The 16,959-nt window shown below is 53.6% G+C and overlaps 6 protein-coding genes across 6 annotated transcripts; 4 read left to right on the plus strand and 2 right to left on the minus strand.

Annotated features, from left to right (window-relative positions):
- Window positions 1–44: 44 nt before the first annotated feature.
- CLUP02_04100 (uncharacterized protein) lies at window positions 45–386 on the minus strand (the record flags this gene model as incomplete). The annotated part of the gene is made up of 1 exon (XM_049283117.1): window positions 45–386. One exon carries the CDS (start codon window positions 384–386, stop codon window positions 45–47), a length of 342 nt encoding a protein of 113 aa, XP_049140260.1.
- Window positions 387–871: 485 nt separating this feature from the next.
- On the plus strand, window positions 872–1,928 carry CLUP02_04101 (uncharacterized protein; the record flags this gene model as incomplete). Its single annotated transcript, XM_049283118.1, has 2 exons — window positions 872–1,393; window positions 1,584–1,928. 2 exons carry the CDS (start codon window positions 872–874, stop codon window positions 1,926–1,928), a joined length of 867 nt encoding a protein of 288 aa, XP_049140261.1.
- Window positions 1,929–2,036: 108 nt separating this feature from the next.
- CLUP02_04102 (uncharacterized protein) lies at window positions 2,037–2,288 on the plus strand (the record flags this gene model as incomplete). The annotated part of the gene is made up of 2 exons (XM_049283119.1): window positions 2,037–2,204; window positions 2,259–2,288. The coding sequence occupies 2 exons, from the start codon at window positions 2,037–2,039 to the stop codon at window positions 2,286–2,288; spliced, it is 198 nt and encodes a 65-aa protein (XP_049140262.1).
- A 937-nt stretch (window positions 2,289–3,225) lies between these two features.
- On the plus strand, window positions 3,226–4,263 carry CLUP02_04103 (uncharacterized protein; the record flags this gene model as incomplete). Its single annotated transcript, XM_049283120.1, has 1 exon — window positions 3,226–4,263. One exon carries the CDS (start codon window positions 3,226–3,228, stop codon window positions 4,261–4,263), a length of 1,038 nt encoding a protein of 345 aa, XP_049140263.1.
- Window positions 4,264–4,683: 420 nt separating this feature from the next.
- On the minus strand, window positions 4,684–5,207 carry CLUP02_04104 (microtubule-associated protein CRIPT; the record flags this gene model as incomplete). The annotated part of the gene is made up of 2 exons (XM_049283121.1): window positions 4,684–4,780; window positions 4,849–5,207. 2 exons carry the CDS (start codon window positions 5,205–5,207, stop codon window positions 4,684–4,686), a joined length of 456 nt encoding a protein of 151 aa, XP_049140264.1.
- Window positions 5,208–7,666: 2,459 nt separating this feature from the next.
- CLUP02_04105 (phospholipid-translocating P-type ATPase) lies at window positions 7,667–16,886 on the plus strand (the record flags this gene model as incomplete). The annotated part of the gene is made up of 9 exons (XM_049283122.1): window positions 7,667–10,924; window positions 10,976–11,643; window positions 11,705–11,850; window positions 13,164–14,083; window positions 14,741–15,210; window positions 15,266–15,563; window positions 15,664–15,903; window positions 15,956–16,494; window positions 16,769–16,886. The coding sequence occupies 9 exons, from the start codon at window positions 7,667–7,669 to the stop codon at window positions 16,884–16,886; spliced, it is 6,657 nt and encodes a 2,218-aa protein (XP_049140265.1).
- Window positions 16,887–16,959: the final 73 nt, after the last annotated feature.

Below are 16,959 nucleotides of genomic sequence, written 5' to 3' on the forward strand. Positions count from 1 at the left end.
CAAACAACACATCAAATTTGCCCATATCCCAGGCGACGCAGGGACTAGTACGTCGCCGTCCGATTGGTTTTCTTCTGGTAGAACAGGTCGGTCCTGGAGCTGCCGAGGTTGATAATCTTGGGGCACCCGTCGCGGTCCTTTTCGAGGCGCGTGCACTCGAAGCAGTAAAAGGCGTCCGAGATGCCCTCGCCGCCGCAGACGACGCACTTGTTCTGGTAGTTTCCGAACGAGCACTCGTCGCAGATGCGGACGAGGGTCGTGGGGCGGACGTAGGAGTCGCAGACGGGGCACTTGCCGTCGCACTTGTCGCAGAGGCGGCCGATGGCGATGCCGGCTTGCTTGCGGCACATTACGAGATCGCTGGCGGGAATTGTTAGCTTGTGCATGAATTTTGAGGGGTTTGGTTGGGAGATGGCCTACGGGTGATGGCGCGACATGATGGTCAATCTGTGAGAGAAGCGCCTCTGGGTAGTGAGGTTTGGTGGAAGCTGTCTTGCGGGTCGCGGGAGGTGATGGTCGCAAGTCGCAGCTTATCGTACCCTCTCTTTACCAGGAACCTTTGAAGAAAAGACGTCCGCGCCTTTCAGCCTCGCCACTTCTTCCTCTCGGTTCTCTTTCGGTCATTGGTGCGGACCCTCGTCTGATCCGACCAAAGTGGGGTAGTCTGTGGGTTCGTCCCTCCGAGTGGCTGGACCCCGCTGACAAACCTCAGCCTTGGAGCTCGGGTTGGAGCTGTCAAGCTCCGGGATACCTCCCATGGGACCGAGGCGCATTCAGTTCCCTTCGTGCACACCGCATTCCTTCGCGTTCTGTCTTCTTTGAGATTGTTGCCGAGCAGACTGCGACTGCGACGGTGGGAAGCGACATCATCATGGCCACTGTTACAGAGTACAACAAAACCGGCTCCCTTCGGACCGAGCAAGAGAAGCTTACAGATTCCAGGGCGCCTGCTGATACCATCAACCCCGAATCCGCGAGCTCTGAGATGGAGGTTACACAAAAACGGAAAGCGTCTATAGACTCCCTTGATGGAGCGGAAGAATCATCAAAAAGGGCAAAATTCGATGATGGCGATCATGGCGACCCACCTGCACAGGATTCGACACAGGACTCGAGGTCGCGCGACGAAGATTCCCGAGCCAGTACCGCTCGACGGGCGCCTTTATCAAGGGATGAAGAGAAGAAGCGGGGTAAGCGGCTGTTTGGAGGTCTTTTGAGCACCCTCAGCCAGACCAACTCCAGCTCGCAGCACAAGAAGAGGAGGGAGATTGAGCAGCGACAGCAGGAGAAGGCGCAGAAGCAGAGGGCAGAAGACGAAAAGAGACGGACAGAGAAGCTCGCGCGGATCACCGAGGCGCGGTGGAAGGAGCAAATCTTGTTTGACGAGAAAGTCGTACGTGCTTGCCCCTCTCCTCCCCTTGATGGCCTCATTCAAGTGCTTATAAGCTTTTCTTTATGGCAGATGAAAACCCGACATGCCAACATGCTTGCAAAGGCACAATCCCTCCGGACGAAAGCAGGACCGTCAATTGTGCGTATTGCATGTTGCGTTAGGGGGGAAACCATAAGCTGACGTGTTGCAGTACTATCGACCGTGGAAGCTTACCAAAGAACAAGAAGACGAGATTGACGACCAGGTGCAAGACGCTAAGAACACCATCGCGAGAGAACTCGAAGCGTTCAAAGATCGGAAAGAAGAACACGAGAGACGCCACGGCCGTGCCAGGCCGCCGGCCACGGCCCAGGAGGAGCCTGTGCCCATGGTCACAGAAGATCAACCAGCAGAGGCTCCGCCAGAGGTTTCTGCTGATGCTCCCGCAGCTACCGACCACACAGCTGCGTCTTCCGACAGAGACAGACATGAGCGGGACACACATGACGAACCTGGTGATGTCGTTGAAAACGACGAGGATATGGTTATCTACTAATGCCTGACAAAAGCGAGTGGTGTTTTCCCATTTTTCCTGCCTCGGTGTTTCATTGTAAAAGACGCCACAACCGCGGTAGTTTATGTGATTGTTATAACATTAGGCGATATGGGAGGCATGCTATTTTCTCTGGCTTTTTGCGCGAGTTTGAAGGCGGAGTTGGGGGTTTTTATCATACCAATTGGAGTTCAAAGTGGCGTTTATTTGGGAAAGGTGCCCATGGTGATATTTGAAAAGAAGAAGCTTGGGTCCAGAAACGGGATTCAGACCAACTTTGTTCGCCGGCTGAAAGGCTTACTACATACGTCGAGCCATGCTCTCTGACTCAAGCGCAAGACCAGTGACGTTCTCCTGCTTTAGCTTGGTGGGACCTTTTAGTCCAGAACAGCTGTTCCTTGCCGTTGAAGAATCGTTGGCCCCCGTCTAGACTTGCAATTTACGCTTTTCGGGTAAAGAGAATGCGATCTCCGGCTCTGAACCATAAGTTGAAGATGACAATGGCGAAACCCCGTTTTGAGTGCCGTCCGACAATGGCGAGTCCCCTTGTCTCAAGTTGTCCCTGGACCGAGGCATCGCAACAGCACGGACGGGGCCCGCTAGGACGATTCCATCAAGGGACTCCGATGGACAGCAAAGGCGATGCCCCGCGCGGGTGGATGCCCGGCCACGCCGTTCGCCAATGCCGCCGCTCGCCGCACGTCAGGTCCCCTGTCAATTCAAGCCATGCCCCTCACCTTGCGACCCATACGCTGGACCCAGAGCTTGGTGCAAACAGGTCGATGTTATCCTGTGTGCGAAGTACTGCATTGAGGTAGAGCCCGACAATGGGACAAGCTATGCCGAGGCTCGATTTACACCGCTCGTATGTTTTTCCTAGGTGGCCAGTTTCTATAGCTTTCTAAGCAATCGGGCGAGTTTCAAAGTGCGATACTTGTCTCCATAACTCGGCGACTCGGCGATATCTTGAATGGTATAAGTAGTTTTATCTTTCCGACAAGTCTGGTAATATAGGTATCGGTGAAGCTGCACACACTCATACAAACACGCATACACACCTTCTCTTTCATCAATCCCCGCAATAGCATTGTGAGGGAGCTTACAATCAGTCACTGAGCTGTAATAGCAAGGGTCTGTTCCTTGGCAGACGTCGAGTGCCAACGTGAGTATAAGACTACCGCGCACCCCGCCATTTACTAGCTGCCCCTCCTTCCCTCCTCCCGCCTCCCGCTACGGTCCCTAACAGCTTTCACCCCAGAGGGAAGGCTTGCATACCGGTATACGGATACACACACCAACGATGGCCGTCGACAAGATCGCCCCCAACGACCCGCGCGTCGAGCGCAAGCAGGCCGAGGTCAGGGGCAAGACCTACTCCTACCTCTTCAGCAAGCCCGAGGGCGACGCCGCCCCCAAGGGCTCCGTCGTCCTCATCCACGGCTTCCCCGACATCTCGCTCGGCTGGCGCTACCAGATTCCCATGTTCCTCGCCCAGGGATACCAGGTCATCGTCCCGGACACCCTGGGCTACGGGCAGACGGCCTCCCCGGCCGAGCTCGAGGCCTTTTCCCTCAAGAGCATGTCGGACGACATCAAGGCGCTCTGCGACAGCATCATCCCGGGCGAGCAGATCATCCTCGGCGGCCACGACTGGGGCGGAGCGCTCGTCTGGCGCCTCGCCATGTGGCACCCGTCCCTGATCAAGGGCGTCTTCAGCGTCTGCACGCCCTACAACGCGCCCACGACGGCCTGGTTCGACCTCGCCGACGTCATCGCCGCGGGCCGCCTAACCAACTTCAAGTACCAGCTCCAGCTGCGCAGCGAAGAGGTGCCCGAGAAGCTCACCAAGCCCGAGGACATCCGTCAGTTCCTGCAAGGCATCTACGGCGGCAAAGGCCCCGCGGGCGAGCTCGTCTTCAACACGGAGAGGGGCATCATCTGGGAGAACATCGGCAAGATCGGCCCCACGCCGCTGCTGTCCGAGGAGGAGATTGCGTACTACGCCGACAACTTTAGCAAGTCGGGCATGCGCGGCCCGACCAACTGGTACCGCACGCGCAAGATCAACCACGACGAGGAGCTGCCGCTCGCGGAGGCGGCGGAGAAGAGCGGGGAGGCGTACAAGGTGACGCCGCCCAGTCTCTTCATCTCGGCGACAAAGGACGCGGCGCTGCCGCCGGCCATGGCGGCGGGCATGGACAAGCACTTTGAGGACCTGTCGAGGGGCGAGGTGACGGCGACGCACTGGGCGTTGTGGGAGGCGCCCGAGGAGGTGAATAAGCAGATCAAGGCGTGGATCGAGAGCAAGGTCGACAAGAAGCCGACGGCGTCGTTGTAAGAAAAGCCAAAAAGAAGAAGTGCGGCTCTCGAAGGAGGGGGCTGCGCGAGGTTGGATTTGACGTTAACGTTTATATTTATGACAGGCAGGGATGAACCACGGTTTCGGGAATGATTAGTGAACGGCCAATGTAGAATGAATTACAGAATTTGATCAAGCAAGGCTTGTGCGTTGATTGACCCTTGGGGTCTATTTTTGCAGCTATAACTATCTGTACCTAGGACTGTTGTTACCTTGGTTGGGATGAAGGAGTGATGTCAGATGTCGTGGGACTGTCTGTCTTGCTTGGCCCTCGTGGTTTGTATTCCTGGCCACTACAAGACTGTCATGACGGCCTGCCACCTGTTGAATCCCGTCTCCAATCTGGCGCATATTGAGCGGCGTATCGCATGTAGGTCGATGGCGCAGAGTATAGAGGCCTCATTGCCATGCCTTGCCGTTGCTGCTGCTGGCCCCTGCAGGCTGATCGGCTCCCAGCTTCTGGCCGCATGAAGAGTGCGCGTCACGAGGGTATCGTCTTGGGTGTTTCGACAACAGTGGTTTGTTGTAATGTTATGTTTCGTCTATAACCTGTCGCCGTCTCACTTCAACGTGAACTTTTGTCCCGCGATCGACGGGGCAGCCCCTTTGGCCTTCTTGTTCGGCTTCCCGCACGAGGCGCACGAGTCGGCTCGGTAGGCGCACGACTGGCAGAGGGAGTGGCCCTGAGAGACCTTTGTCTTGCACTTCGAGCAGGCGCTGGAGTATTGGGCGTAAGGGTTCTTGGCAGCTTTGGAGAGGAGCTTGCTCTTGCCGATGCCGGTCGTGCCCAGCGTAGCGGACTTGGTGGCGGAGGAAGACGAGGACGAGGAGGAGCCGTGGTAGATTTCGCTCTTCTTTTTGACAGAGGGCGTCGCGAGGGTCGTGGAGCCCTTGCCGAGCTTTTGGCACTTTGTGCAGACCATTTTCGGGGATGGGTTTAGATTCGGTGGATAGGTCTATCGTCGGTTGTGTTGAAGTCGCAATTACTAGAGGTTGTTCTGATGATGGTTGAGGGACTGGCAGAGAGGGACGAGTGGCTGGTGTCGCAAGTGATAAGGCTGAGATAAGATATGATAACAAATGTGGCTGGAAAGGACGGCAGCTGGAAGTGACGCAACGTCGCAGGGCGGCGAGTTTGCTGGTCGGTGCTGAAGACTGAAGTTTCCCCGGTGGGTCCGTCCAGATTCGTGTGGGTCCAGCACCGGGCCGGGCTAGAATTGGAATGTCTGCCCTGGAGAATGAGTGGATGACATTGGACGTTTCGATTGTCTGGACCTCTGACTCTGGGACCGTTGGCCCAGCACACGCGGTAGCCACAATAGGGGGCACTTTGTTGTCGAGTTGTTTCCTCGCTATACGCATACGGGGACCCCAGCCACTTTTGCAATTGAAAATGGATCTTATTTTGATCAAGTTCTTCAGCATCTTGGAGAATGCCGGGGGTTACTGGGGTGAAAAAATATGCCGTGGTTGGGTCAAATTTCGTCTGTTCACTTGGGATGAGCGAGAGTATCCGTACAGAGCATTTTCGTACTCCACAGCTAATCACAGATCATCGGGGGGAAACGACTCTGAAGAGGTACATGGCCAAGGGGAAACAGGTTCTGTCATCGAACGGGAGATGATGCTTAACTCCTACCCTGATCAAAACCTTGCTCAATAGCCTGGGCATTGCTGCTTTGTCTCCATCGTCTGTCCTCGTGTATTGGTCTATTGACCATTTTACACGCTGGTCCTGGCGTTGGCTAGGCAGTCGTCGGGGCCCTTGGGGTCTGAGCGGGCATACAGATGCAGATACTCTGTGCCCTATGACTTACCTATCCGTACGAACATTGAGCAGAGGCGGACTCTGAAGTTGGCTCGTGTCAGAGCAGGCTAAATGTGACGGGTCCCGAGATTCCGTGCGAGACGTCCGTCCGCCCCTTACGTCTCGATTGAAGGTTCGATTGGCGACTGTGTCTAGTGTTGAGGGGAAAACGCAGGCAGGCTGCAGGCTGACTGACCGAGAGTGGCGTAGCGGGCATTCCTGCCGACATTCACCAACTTCGCCCTGTCGTCGTAGGTTGGTGTGTGTGGCTGGAGGCCGACGCAGCTCTTTAAACTTCTCGCTGCTGCTGTCAGCTTGTGGTCTCGCATCCGGTACGAAGAGAGGCAGAGACAGAGAGAGGATCAGGACGTGGAGGAAGAGATGCAGCACATGCAGCCAACACTGGGCCCAGCTGGTCAAACGTCCTCCCAAAGATTCAGAATAGCAACAGGCCCACACGTGCCCCCGTCTGGTGGAGCTGCGGTCCCAAAACCAAGTCCACCCAATCCCATTGCCCAGTTGTAGTCTCACAGCAAAATAGCCCAGGAAAGTACGGAGAACGAGGATACCTGTCGCATCTGCCTGAGGAAGCTGCCAGCTGTGAGCAGACGTTAGAGGCCAGCCAAGTACCTTGGTACCGCAAGCAAGGCGCCTGGGTTCAAGCCAACGAGACCCTTTCGACCCTTCCCCGTCCCGGCCATTGAGGTTTGGTGTCTTCAATCTGCACTGTTTGACGCTGCTACTGCTACCCTGCGCCTCCCCGAAAAACCCACGCTACCAACCTTACAAGTTACGCCCAGTCTAACGCCTTGCTGCTAAGTACTTGCTGCTGCTGCTGCTGCGTCTTTAGCTTCCAGTCTCATCCGGTCGGCTCCCTTGCGCTGTCTCCCGAGTTCCCCCCAATTCAACCCCATTCAAGCACCACCAATACCTCAAACACGACTTTCCGCAGATCCCACCCTTTCCGCGGACGACACCTCACATCACCTTACTTCTTAGCCTCTCGACAGTCTAAAAGACGTCCTCTCCTGTTGTGAAATTTTTCGACCGTTGCAAGCCAATCATAGCGACTGCGTTGCTTTGCCTCCTGAGCCACTGCCACCGGGGACCGTCTTTCGGTCACTAGGTACCTACTCTCGTCTTCGCCTGGCGACCAACTACCTACGGTACACTTGCGCACTCAGCCCGTTGACGTAGCGCAAGCCGGACCACTGTGTAATCCTAATCCTGCGCCAGAAAGAGGCTGTGCTGCAACAAATACGGACTGCTGGGCCACTTCTTTTTTTCCCACCACATCAGCTACCCTCAGCAAACGCCCAGCTGCGGCATCGCTTTCATTGCCGATTGTCGTTGTCGTCGTCGTCGCCTCTAGCTACACTGCTCCCGCCGATACGAATCTCCATCATCCACCGATTAGGCTGCCAAATCGTCCGCGACCACACCCTCTCGACTGCATCGCTTCTTCCCTTCATGTGTCCGGAAACACGACGATAATCCAATCACCTCGAAATTCGCATGTTGGCCATTCTGACACTTGCAAATTGATCGCCCAGCAACGCTACCAGCCTTCCCGGCATGACTGGACGACCTACGGGTGGTCCTCCAGGAGGACCCTCGAATAACGACCTACTACTAGACTTGGACAGCGAGCAACCGACCTACAATGCCGGACAGCGATCGAATATGAACGACGACGACCTTTTACGCTCCTACAACCACGATCAAGACCAGGCCCAGGGCCGACCCTCCGTTTCGTACGATGACTTTGTAGGCGGCGGCGGTGGAGGAGGGGGAGGGAATCACACACAGCAACCCTCAGCATTGAGACCGTTACCTGGAGGCCCTCAATCGCCTGGTGTCTCTGGCGGCGCATCTTCCGGCCCATACATGCAGAGACACTACAGTCAAACATCAGAACTAAACAATTACCAGCGATACGCCGACGACTTTGACGACTACTCGGCCGAAGGCGAATCGTACTACCAACAAGGCGGCGCCGCGACGAGTACGAACAATGTCGGTGACCCCTCCGCGAGGTCCAATGCTCGGAACCGTAACAGCGTCCTGAGTTTGGGTGGAGGCTTCTTTGGCCGCATGAAAAATAAGCTTGGGATGGGCCAAGGTTACTCGGAGATGGACTTGCCCTTGACGGAGGCTGGCGGCAACGGACGGACAGACTCTGGCATCGATGCGCAAGCCAAGGGGGGCAAGAAGTTCGACATGGGTAACTTCAAGTTTGGATTCGGAGGAAAGAAGCCGGACCCTTCGACACTGGGTCCCAGATTGATCCATCTCAACAACCCGCCCGCAAACGCAGCGAACAAGTACGTCGACAACCACATCTCGACGGCCAAGTACAATGTCGCAACCTTCCTCCCGAAATTCCTCTTCGAACAGTTTTCAAAGTTTGCCAACATCTTCTTCTTGTTCACGGCTGCGCTGCAGCAAATCCCCAACCTCTCGCCTACTAACAGATACACTACCATCATTCCGCTCTTCATCGTCATGATGGTGTCGGCAGGCAAGGAACTGGTGGAGGACTACCGAAGAAAACAAGCCGATCACCAGTTGAACACGTCCAAGGCCCGCATCCTACGCGGAACCGCCTTCCAGGAGTCCAAGTGGATCAATGTTGCGGTCGGAGACATTATCCGCGTCGAATCTGAAGAGCCCTTCCCTGCCGATCTGGTCCTCCTTGCAAGTTCCGAGCCCGAGGGACTTTGCTACATCGAAACAGCCAACCTCGACGGAGAAACAAACTTGAAGATCAAGCAGGCGTTACCTGAGACGTGTACGATGGTCAGCTCCAGCGATCTGAGCCGACTCGGAGGAAGAATCAAGTCCGAACAGCCCAACAGCAGTCTGTACACATATGAGGCCACCCTGACAATGCAGGCTGGTGGTGGTGAAAAAGAGCTGCCCCTCAACCCCGAGCAGCTTCTGCTTCGAGGTGCCACTCTTCGTAATACGCCCTGGATCCATGGTGTGGTTGTCTTCACTGGGCACGAGACAAAGCTCATGCGTAACGCCACTGCTGCACCCATCAAACGCACAAAGGTCGAGAAGAAGCTGAACATTCTTGTTCTCGTGCTGGTCGGTATCCTCCTTGTGCTTAGCGTCATTTGCACAGTAGGCGATCTTGTTCAGCGCAAGGTTGAGGGCCAAGCTCTCCAGTACCTGATGCTTGACTCTACCGGATCAGCAAACGACATCATCAAGACCTTCTTCAAGGACATGGTCACATACTGGGTTTTGTTCTCCTCCCTTGTGCCCATCTCCCTGTTCGTCACGCTGGAAATGGTCAAGTACTGGCACGGAATCCTCATCAACGATGATCTCGACATCTACTATGACAGAACGGACACGCCGGCAAACTGCAGAACATCGAGTCTGGTCGAAGAACTGGGCATGGTTGAATATGTCTTCTCCGACAAGACGGGCACCTTGACTTGCAATATGATGGAATTTAAGCAGGCTTCGATTGGCGGTATTCAATATGCCGAAGATGTTCCTGAGGACCTCAGGGCGACAATTCAGGATGGTGTTGAGGTCGGAATCCACGATTATAAGAGATTGGCGGAGAACCTTAAGAGCCACGAAACGGCTCCCGTGATTGATCATTTTCTGGCGTTACTGGCTACCTGTCACACAGTCATTCCCGAGAGGAGCGAGGAAAAGGGCGGCAAAATCAAGTATCAAGCCGCCTCACCCGATGAGGGTGCGCTTGTCGAGGGCGCGGCTGAGCTCGGCTACGTCTTCACCGATCGCAAGCCGAGGTCTGTCTTCATCGAAGCTGGAGGACGTGAGCTCGAGTATGAGCTCTTGGCCGTTTGCGAGTTCAACTCTACCCGAAAGCGCATGTCGACTATTTATCGATGCCCCGACGGAAAGGTCCGCGTATACTGCAAAGGTGCCGATACTGTTATTCTCGAGCGCCTGAACGATCAGAACCCCCACGTCGAAGCCACCCTGCGTCACCTGGAAGAGTACGCTTCTGAAGGTCTCCGAACGCTTTGCCTTGCCATGCGTGAAGTTCCCGAGCAGGAGTTCCAGGAATGGTTCCAGGTCTTTGAAAAGGCCGGCATGACCGTTGGCGGCAACCGTGCCGACGAGCTGGACAAGGCAGCAGAACTCATTGAGCACGACTTTTACCTCCTTGGAGCGACTGCTATTGAAGATCGCCTTCAGGATGGTGTTCCCGAGACCATTCATACACTTCAGCAGGCCGGCATCAAAGTGTGGGTTCTGACGGGCGATCGTCAGGAGACTGCTATCAACATTGGAATGAGTTGCAAGCTGCTTAGCGAGGATATGATGCTCTTGATTGTGAACGAGGAAAGCGCCGAAGCAACTCGCGACAACATACAAAAGAAGCTCGAAGCTATTCGCACTCAAGGAGATGGGACGATTGAAACGGAAACTCTCGCACTCGTCATCGATGGTAAGTCTTTGACTTACGCCTTGGAGAAGGACCTCGAGAAGCAATTCCTTGACCTCGCCATCATGTGCAAGGCCGTCATTTGCTGCCGTGTCTCTCCCCTTCAAAAGGCTCTTGTGGTCAAGTTGGTCAAGAAGTATCAAAAGGAGGCCATCTCGCTGGCCATTGGTGACGGTGCCAACGATGTGTCCATGATTCAAGCTGCCCATATCGGTGTGGGCATTAGCGGTATGGAAGGTCTACAGGCCGCCCGAAGCGCCGACGTATCCATCGGCCAGTTCCGGTATCTCAGAAAGCTACTACTCGTTCACGGTGCTTGGAGCTACCAGCGTGTTGCCAAGACCATTCTGTTCTCTTTCTACAAGAACATCACCTTGTACATGACGCAGTTTTGGGTAAGTCTATTGATGGATGGATTGCGGACTTTAGATTGCTAACTTGACCAGTACACTTTCCAAAATGTCTTCTCTGGAGCCGTCATTTACGAGTCTTGGACGCTTTCGTTCTACAACGTCTTTTACACCGTCCTTCCTCCTCTCGCTCTGGGTATCCTTGACCAATTCATTTCCGCCAGACTCCTCGACCGCTACCCGCAATTGTACAACATGGGTCAGCAAAATCAGTTTTTCAAGATCAAGGTCTTTGCCGAGTGGGTTGCCAACGCTGTGTATCACTCCATCATCCTCTACGTCTTTGGCCAACTCATCTGGTATGGTGAACTCATCCAAGGCGATGGACAAATAGCCGGTCACTGGGTCTGGGGCACGGCCATGTACGCTGCGGTCCTGCTCACCGTTCTCGGCAAGGCGGCTCTGATCACGAACAACTGGACCAAGTACCACGTCATGGCCATTCCTGGCAGTATGCTCTTCTGGTGGGGCTTCATCGCTCTGTACGGCACCGTCGCCCCCATGATCCCCTTCTCCGCCGAGTACCACGGTGTCATTCCCAAGCTGTACAGCAGCCCCGTCTTCTGGTTGCAGACTTTTGCGCTCGCGATTATGTGTCTTATGCGCGATTTTGCCTGGAAGTTTGCCAAGCGCATGTACATGCCGCAGACATACCATCACATTCAGGAGATTCAGAAGTACAACATCCAAGATTATAGACCAAGGTACGTTGCTCCCTAAAACTTACAGCCCTCTCTAGCGACAGCTCACTAATCCATCCATCAGAATGGAGCAATTCCAAAAGGCAATTCGCAAGGTGCGACAAGTGCAGCGCATGCGTAAGCAGCGCGGTTACGCATTCTCCCAAGCAGATGAGAGTCAATCGAGAGTGCTTCAGGCATACGACACGACGCAGCACCGTGGACGGCACGGTGAGATGGCCAGTTCGAGACCCCAAGGCAGGTAGTCAACACACTGCCAAATGTCTCAAGAAAAGAGGGGCCAAAGACGCATAGCCCATGATTATTACGACTCGAAAGGGGGTTGGCTGCGTTGAATTTTGATTCCTTGGGGGTGATGATTCCCATACGAAATGGTAATGCAACGGAAGCGACGACAGCACGATGTAAAGTTTTGTGTCTTTTTTTACTATTATTATATACATGGTCGGGAACCTCCTCGTCATCCGAGGAGGAACATCATCCCACGGGCTGGCGTTTATTTTCAAGCTATTCAATGGCTTTTGTTTGTGTAACTACTTCGCGTAGGGGCTTTTTATCTTCTCTTCCTCTTCTTTTTCGACGAAAAAACCCAAACATTGGACGGTCACGTCGCAGGGGGGCGATGATGATGTTGGGGGAGAGGTATGTGGCGAGGAGGCTGGTTGGCAGGCAGTTGATACGAAGCAAAAAGAAAACAACCTCATGTCACATGATGCGGCAGGTCCGAGATGGAAAGAAGGGGAGAGGAATTTCACGTGGGAGTTGAGAAGACTCACAGCAATTAGGCAGAACGTGTGAAGTGCAACATTTCTCGGGAGACAAGGTCCATGGATTGGAGGGGCGGGGGAATAGGAGAAACCCTCGAGAATAAAGAGTTGCTGATTTGTGAAGAGTTTCCTTGACTGTTATTGCTGTGCAAACCCGGGATTCCTATCTGTTTCTTGTCCCTTTTCTCCTCTCCCAAATGTCCAATCCCGGCTTCTTTGGGGTTGGCCGGCTTTATTTATGTCTGGTTGTTGGGGTCTTCGCGCATGCTGGGTTGTACTCTCGACATCGCCCGCAGCTATCAATGTCCTTGATCTCCTCAATGGCAATGCACCTTAGAACAACTCCACTCCTGGCAGCGGCTGACTGGATGCTTGCTTCGACTGCGAAATAAGGTCTATACTAAGTACCTTAGCTGAGCTAAAACGGCCAGGAGAAGCAGGTGTGTCTCAATTGATCGGAGCTAATTTCAGCCTTCGGAGGGAATCAAATCTCGACTTGAGTGCAGCCGGTTACTGCATACACCCACTGTACTTGAATGTAGGTACGCATAGAAGCAGCCATGGCTCACCCTGGCCAAATAACTGGCATAAGGCTCTGGATCACCGATACCGATGCTTCCCATCCGCTTTAGCCTGGTCGTAAGAATACTTTATAAGCAGGCATACATTCATCAATTTGAGAGTACTGTTACGCAAGCCGCTCAATCGGTTGAACCAACTTGTCTCGCAGTATCTTGTCTCCTCATCCATGGTCAGACTGTATCCCCGACCTCGAAGTTGGCGGTGCGATGGCCCAAACGCTGCATGCAACTGCACCACCACCCAAATCTCCCGTACCCGTCTCGCGAGACACCGCCCTTCGTCTTTCGATAAACACCACTCTGCCCCCCATCTTCCGGAACGATGACCGACTAGTCAATGCCAGAGAAAGCGTCACTTTATTCCTCGAGACCGACCTGCAAACCCCGAGGTTGGAGAAGATGTACCCATACCTGTGGCTCGCGGGGCTTCTCCGAGCGGCGCGTCCACTTCATCGCCAAAAGGTAGTCGGGCGGAACATTTGCGTGACCGAGAACCCCGAGGAGCATATGACGTGGCACGAGACGACCATCTTTATCAAGCCCTTACCTGACTACTTTTTCGATCACTCCTTGTGGCGAGAGACAATCTGTGGAGATGAGGCGCTATATAAGAGTGCTTGCGGGTTGCTGCTCTCATACGTATGGCTCGTCAGCTACCGCAGCGATCTGCGAATCGCACACGAGATGGGTTTACTGCCTTCTTGCATAACATGGGAAGATTGGAAAAACATGGTGCTCGAATTCTCCAACAAAAACGACTTCCAAACGCGGAGCTGGGTGAGCCGTCGTTACGAATATGGCGAACTCCGCCTGTCCCGCCTCAACACGCTCTCCCGCTTGGGCGCAGCTGGGTTCTCGGCGAGGAACTTTGTGTACGGCTATATTTCGGGTTCGAAGCAGTACACCACGTTTTTCGAGCGCAACTTTGGCTGGCTCTTGGTGGTTTTCATCTACATCACGGTCATTCTGTCGGCCTTGCAAGTGGCCCTGGCAACTGAGAGGCTGGGGTCGGATGGGAAGTTTCAAGCATTTTCATACGGTGTTGCTCTCATGTCACTCGGATTCGTTGCAGCGGCGATTGCAATTGTGTTGATTGTGTGGTCGAGTCTTTTTGTTTTCTATCTTCTGTCAACGCTTCAGTATCACAAAAAAGTGACGGCTGGGCGGGAAAATACAGTAGAATGATATCAAGGCAGTCTGCTTATGGTGGCGCTCTTTAGACCTTTATCAAATGCAGTGGATCAATCATTGAGAGAGAGGATTATCAATAGCATTAATTTGACAGTTGACTCATGATCTATTCTTCCCCTGAGGTATTAACCCGATTCTCTGGATAAGTCGGTCGAGCCCACTCGCCAGCCTGATCCTCCACATCTCCTATCACAGCCGAGACAAAGTAATGTGGCGCAGCCTGCATAGTCCGTTCAAAATGATCGATTCGGGTCTATGGCGCCTACGTATGCCTGCCCTCGCATCAATGTGCGAGTTGATGGCTTCACTACAAGCAGCCAAGATCAGTGGCTTAGAAGTGTTCCGATTTTCAGCCCCAACTGGCCGCTGTCTTGGTTCATTGGCTACCATATCACGCCTGATCCAGCCGCAACTTCATAAAAAAGGTTGGTCAGTATCTGTAATTCCCTTGTGTGTTCCCTCTTTCCCTCCTACCTTCTGTCCTAGGATCTACTTTCTTGATCGACTTCCTAAGCACAGACAACGATTCAATTTGACGCTGTCAAAGATCATCAGAAACAGAAACGGAGCAGTTCTTCTCGAAAGATGGAGCCAGTGAGCTTGCCGCTGTCTTACTTTCTGGCTACACTGGCCATCTTCGCTTTTCTACACTTTTACAAGAGACCACGCGGAAACGTACCGGTGCCGTCATTCAATCCCAACAAGACATTTCGCATCCGCGGGGTGCCTCTTACATGGAGCGGCAATGATCTAGAGTTGCACCTAAGTGAGCTCGATCATCTGAGCAAACCAGTTGTCAAGTCTATCGCTCGCGAGATTCACGGCCGCTCCAACACTGCCACAGTCACTTTCAAAATCCCACCATCTCAGTTCCAAGCACACAAGTTGAGTCGTCCACCGTGGCACATCCAGCTACCTGACGTGTCCGTTGAAGGACGCCGTAGCCTCCAAAGTCAATCTATGATGATCGACAACGATTTCGAGGGAATGACTACTCTGCACATGCCGTCATCAAAGGGTCACAAGATTGAGTAAGCATCATGTATACCTAATGAAGATATGATGCCAACGCTGATTATTTGACAGTGTTGTCGCGATTCCTGGGCTTGGCGGACACGCCTTCGGTTCGTTCAAGGAAAGGGGCGGAAGCCACATGTGGCTACGAGACTCTCTTCCATTTCACCTGAGAGAAGCCAAGGACAAGACTCAGATTGCTCGAGTTATAACTTGGGGTTACAATTCTACTCTTGCAGACAGTAAAAGTATCCAAAAGATAGAAGACCTGGCAAAGAAGCTCCGCAACAGCCTGCTCCCGTTAGCTGGCCCTCCAACTAGACCGATAATTCTAATTGCCCATAGCATGGGTGGGCTCATCGCGAAGCAGGTTGGTTGAATGAGATGACTCCCTTAAGGTTGCACAGGTTTAACAAGGAATCTAGGCGCTGATTGATATGTTCAAGTCTGACAACGAACAAGACTCACAGATCGTTCGGGCGGTATATGGTATCGCCTTCTTTGGAGTTCCTCACCTTGGTATGAAGATTGAATCGCTCATCCCCATCGTTGGATACGGGCCAAACCTTCCCCTTCTTCAGTCGCTAGATCGCCTTGGTTCGCAGATCATAAGTGTTGGCGAGAAGGAATTTCCTGCAGCCCTGGGCGGAGAAGGCGACTCTGAGATCGTGTACTTCTACGAGACACACGTGTCGCCAACGGCACAGAAGGTGAACGAGTCATCTCCACTGCGCCCTTTGTATCAGCGTTGACACCAAACAGGACGAAGTCGGAAACTGGAAGATGACTGGAAGACCCAAGCTTCTTGTTGACCAAGAATCGGCAACTCATCGCCGCCGCTGGGAAGGAGGCCCCCAGCACACGTGTCCCATTGCCCGTGCTCATTCTAACATGGTGAAATTCGGGCCCCATGATGACGAGTACGATAACGTTATTGAAAGGCTCAAAATCCTTGCTAGGAACTCACTGGTGGCTCGAGATGAGACGCTCGAAATTGAAAGGGAGCGTGAAAAACAATGGAATAAGCACAATGGTGCTCCAAGACCCCACGCCATTCCCTCCAAGAGTTTCTCGAGCCTACACGAGAAAGATCTCGATCAAGACTTTCCAGGGCGCCTACTCTGGTACAGGGAACCCGTGGGGGACAATGGCTATCCTCTTGGAACAACCATTGAGCCACACATTGAGAGCCAGAACAGTGTTAAACCGATTGGAGAAACTATTCTGACGTGTCGCCGCATCGTGAACTTGCAGATTCGTGGGCACATCAAGTGGATAGACCCTGGCCGGTACCGCTCTCGGTGGGTATTTTGGTTCTTTGCAGGCAAGAACTGTCCTAGTTCATCACAATCTGTGCCACCCTGCTGGTCCCCCGATGGTTCACCAGAAAATACGATCAGAGAAAGATACTTCCCGGCAGGCTTGATCGAGATGGGTAAACCAATGCCAGATTCTCCATGGTTTTATCCCTGGAACTTGCGTTGCAGCGCCGGGCGAGCAAGGAGCCCCAATAACTTCCTCGGCCAATTCGTCGATGCTGACATCACTCCACGGTTTCCTCCCCAACTCTTTCAGGATGGTTACAAAGAGCAAGTCATTGGACCAGGGCTTTGGAATACTTTCAGGAACACTGGCTGGTGCGAGGTGCCCGGGCCAGAAGTGGAAGTCGGCAGCGATGGTGAGGCGTTCCTGATGGTTTCCAAAGACTTTGAAAGAAAGTGGATTGGAGGGTTTTCGTTTGGAGGTGTCCGTCTAGATCCTTGTTA

Source organism: Colletotrichum lupini, chromosome 2 (genome assembly GCF_023278565.1).
Source record: "Colletotrichum lupini chromosome 2, complete sequence".
In the NCBI taxonomy this organism is placed as follows: Eukaryota; Fungi; Ascomycota; class Sordariomycetes; order Glomerellales; family Glomerellaceae; genus Colletotrichum; species Colletotrichum lupini.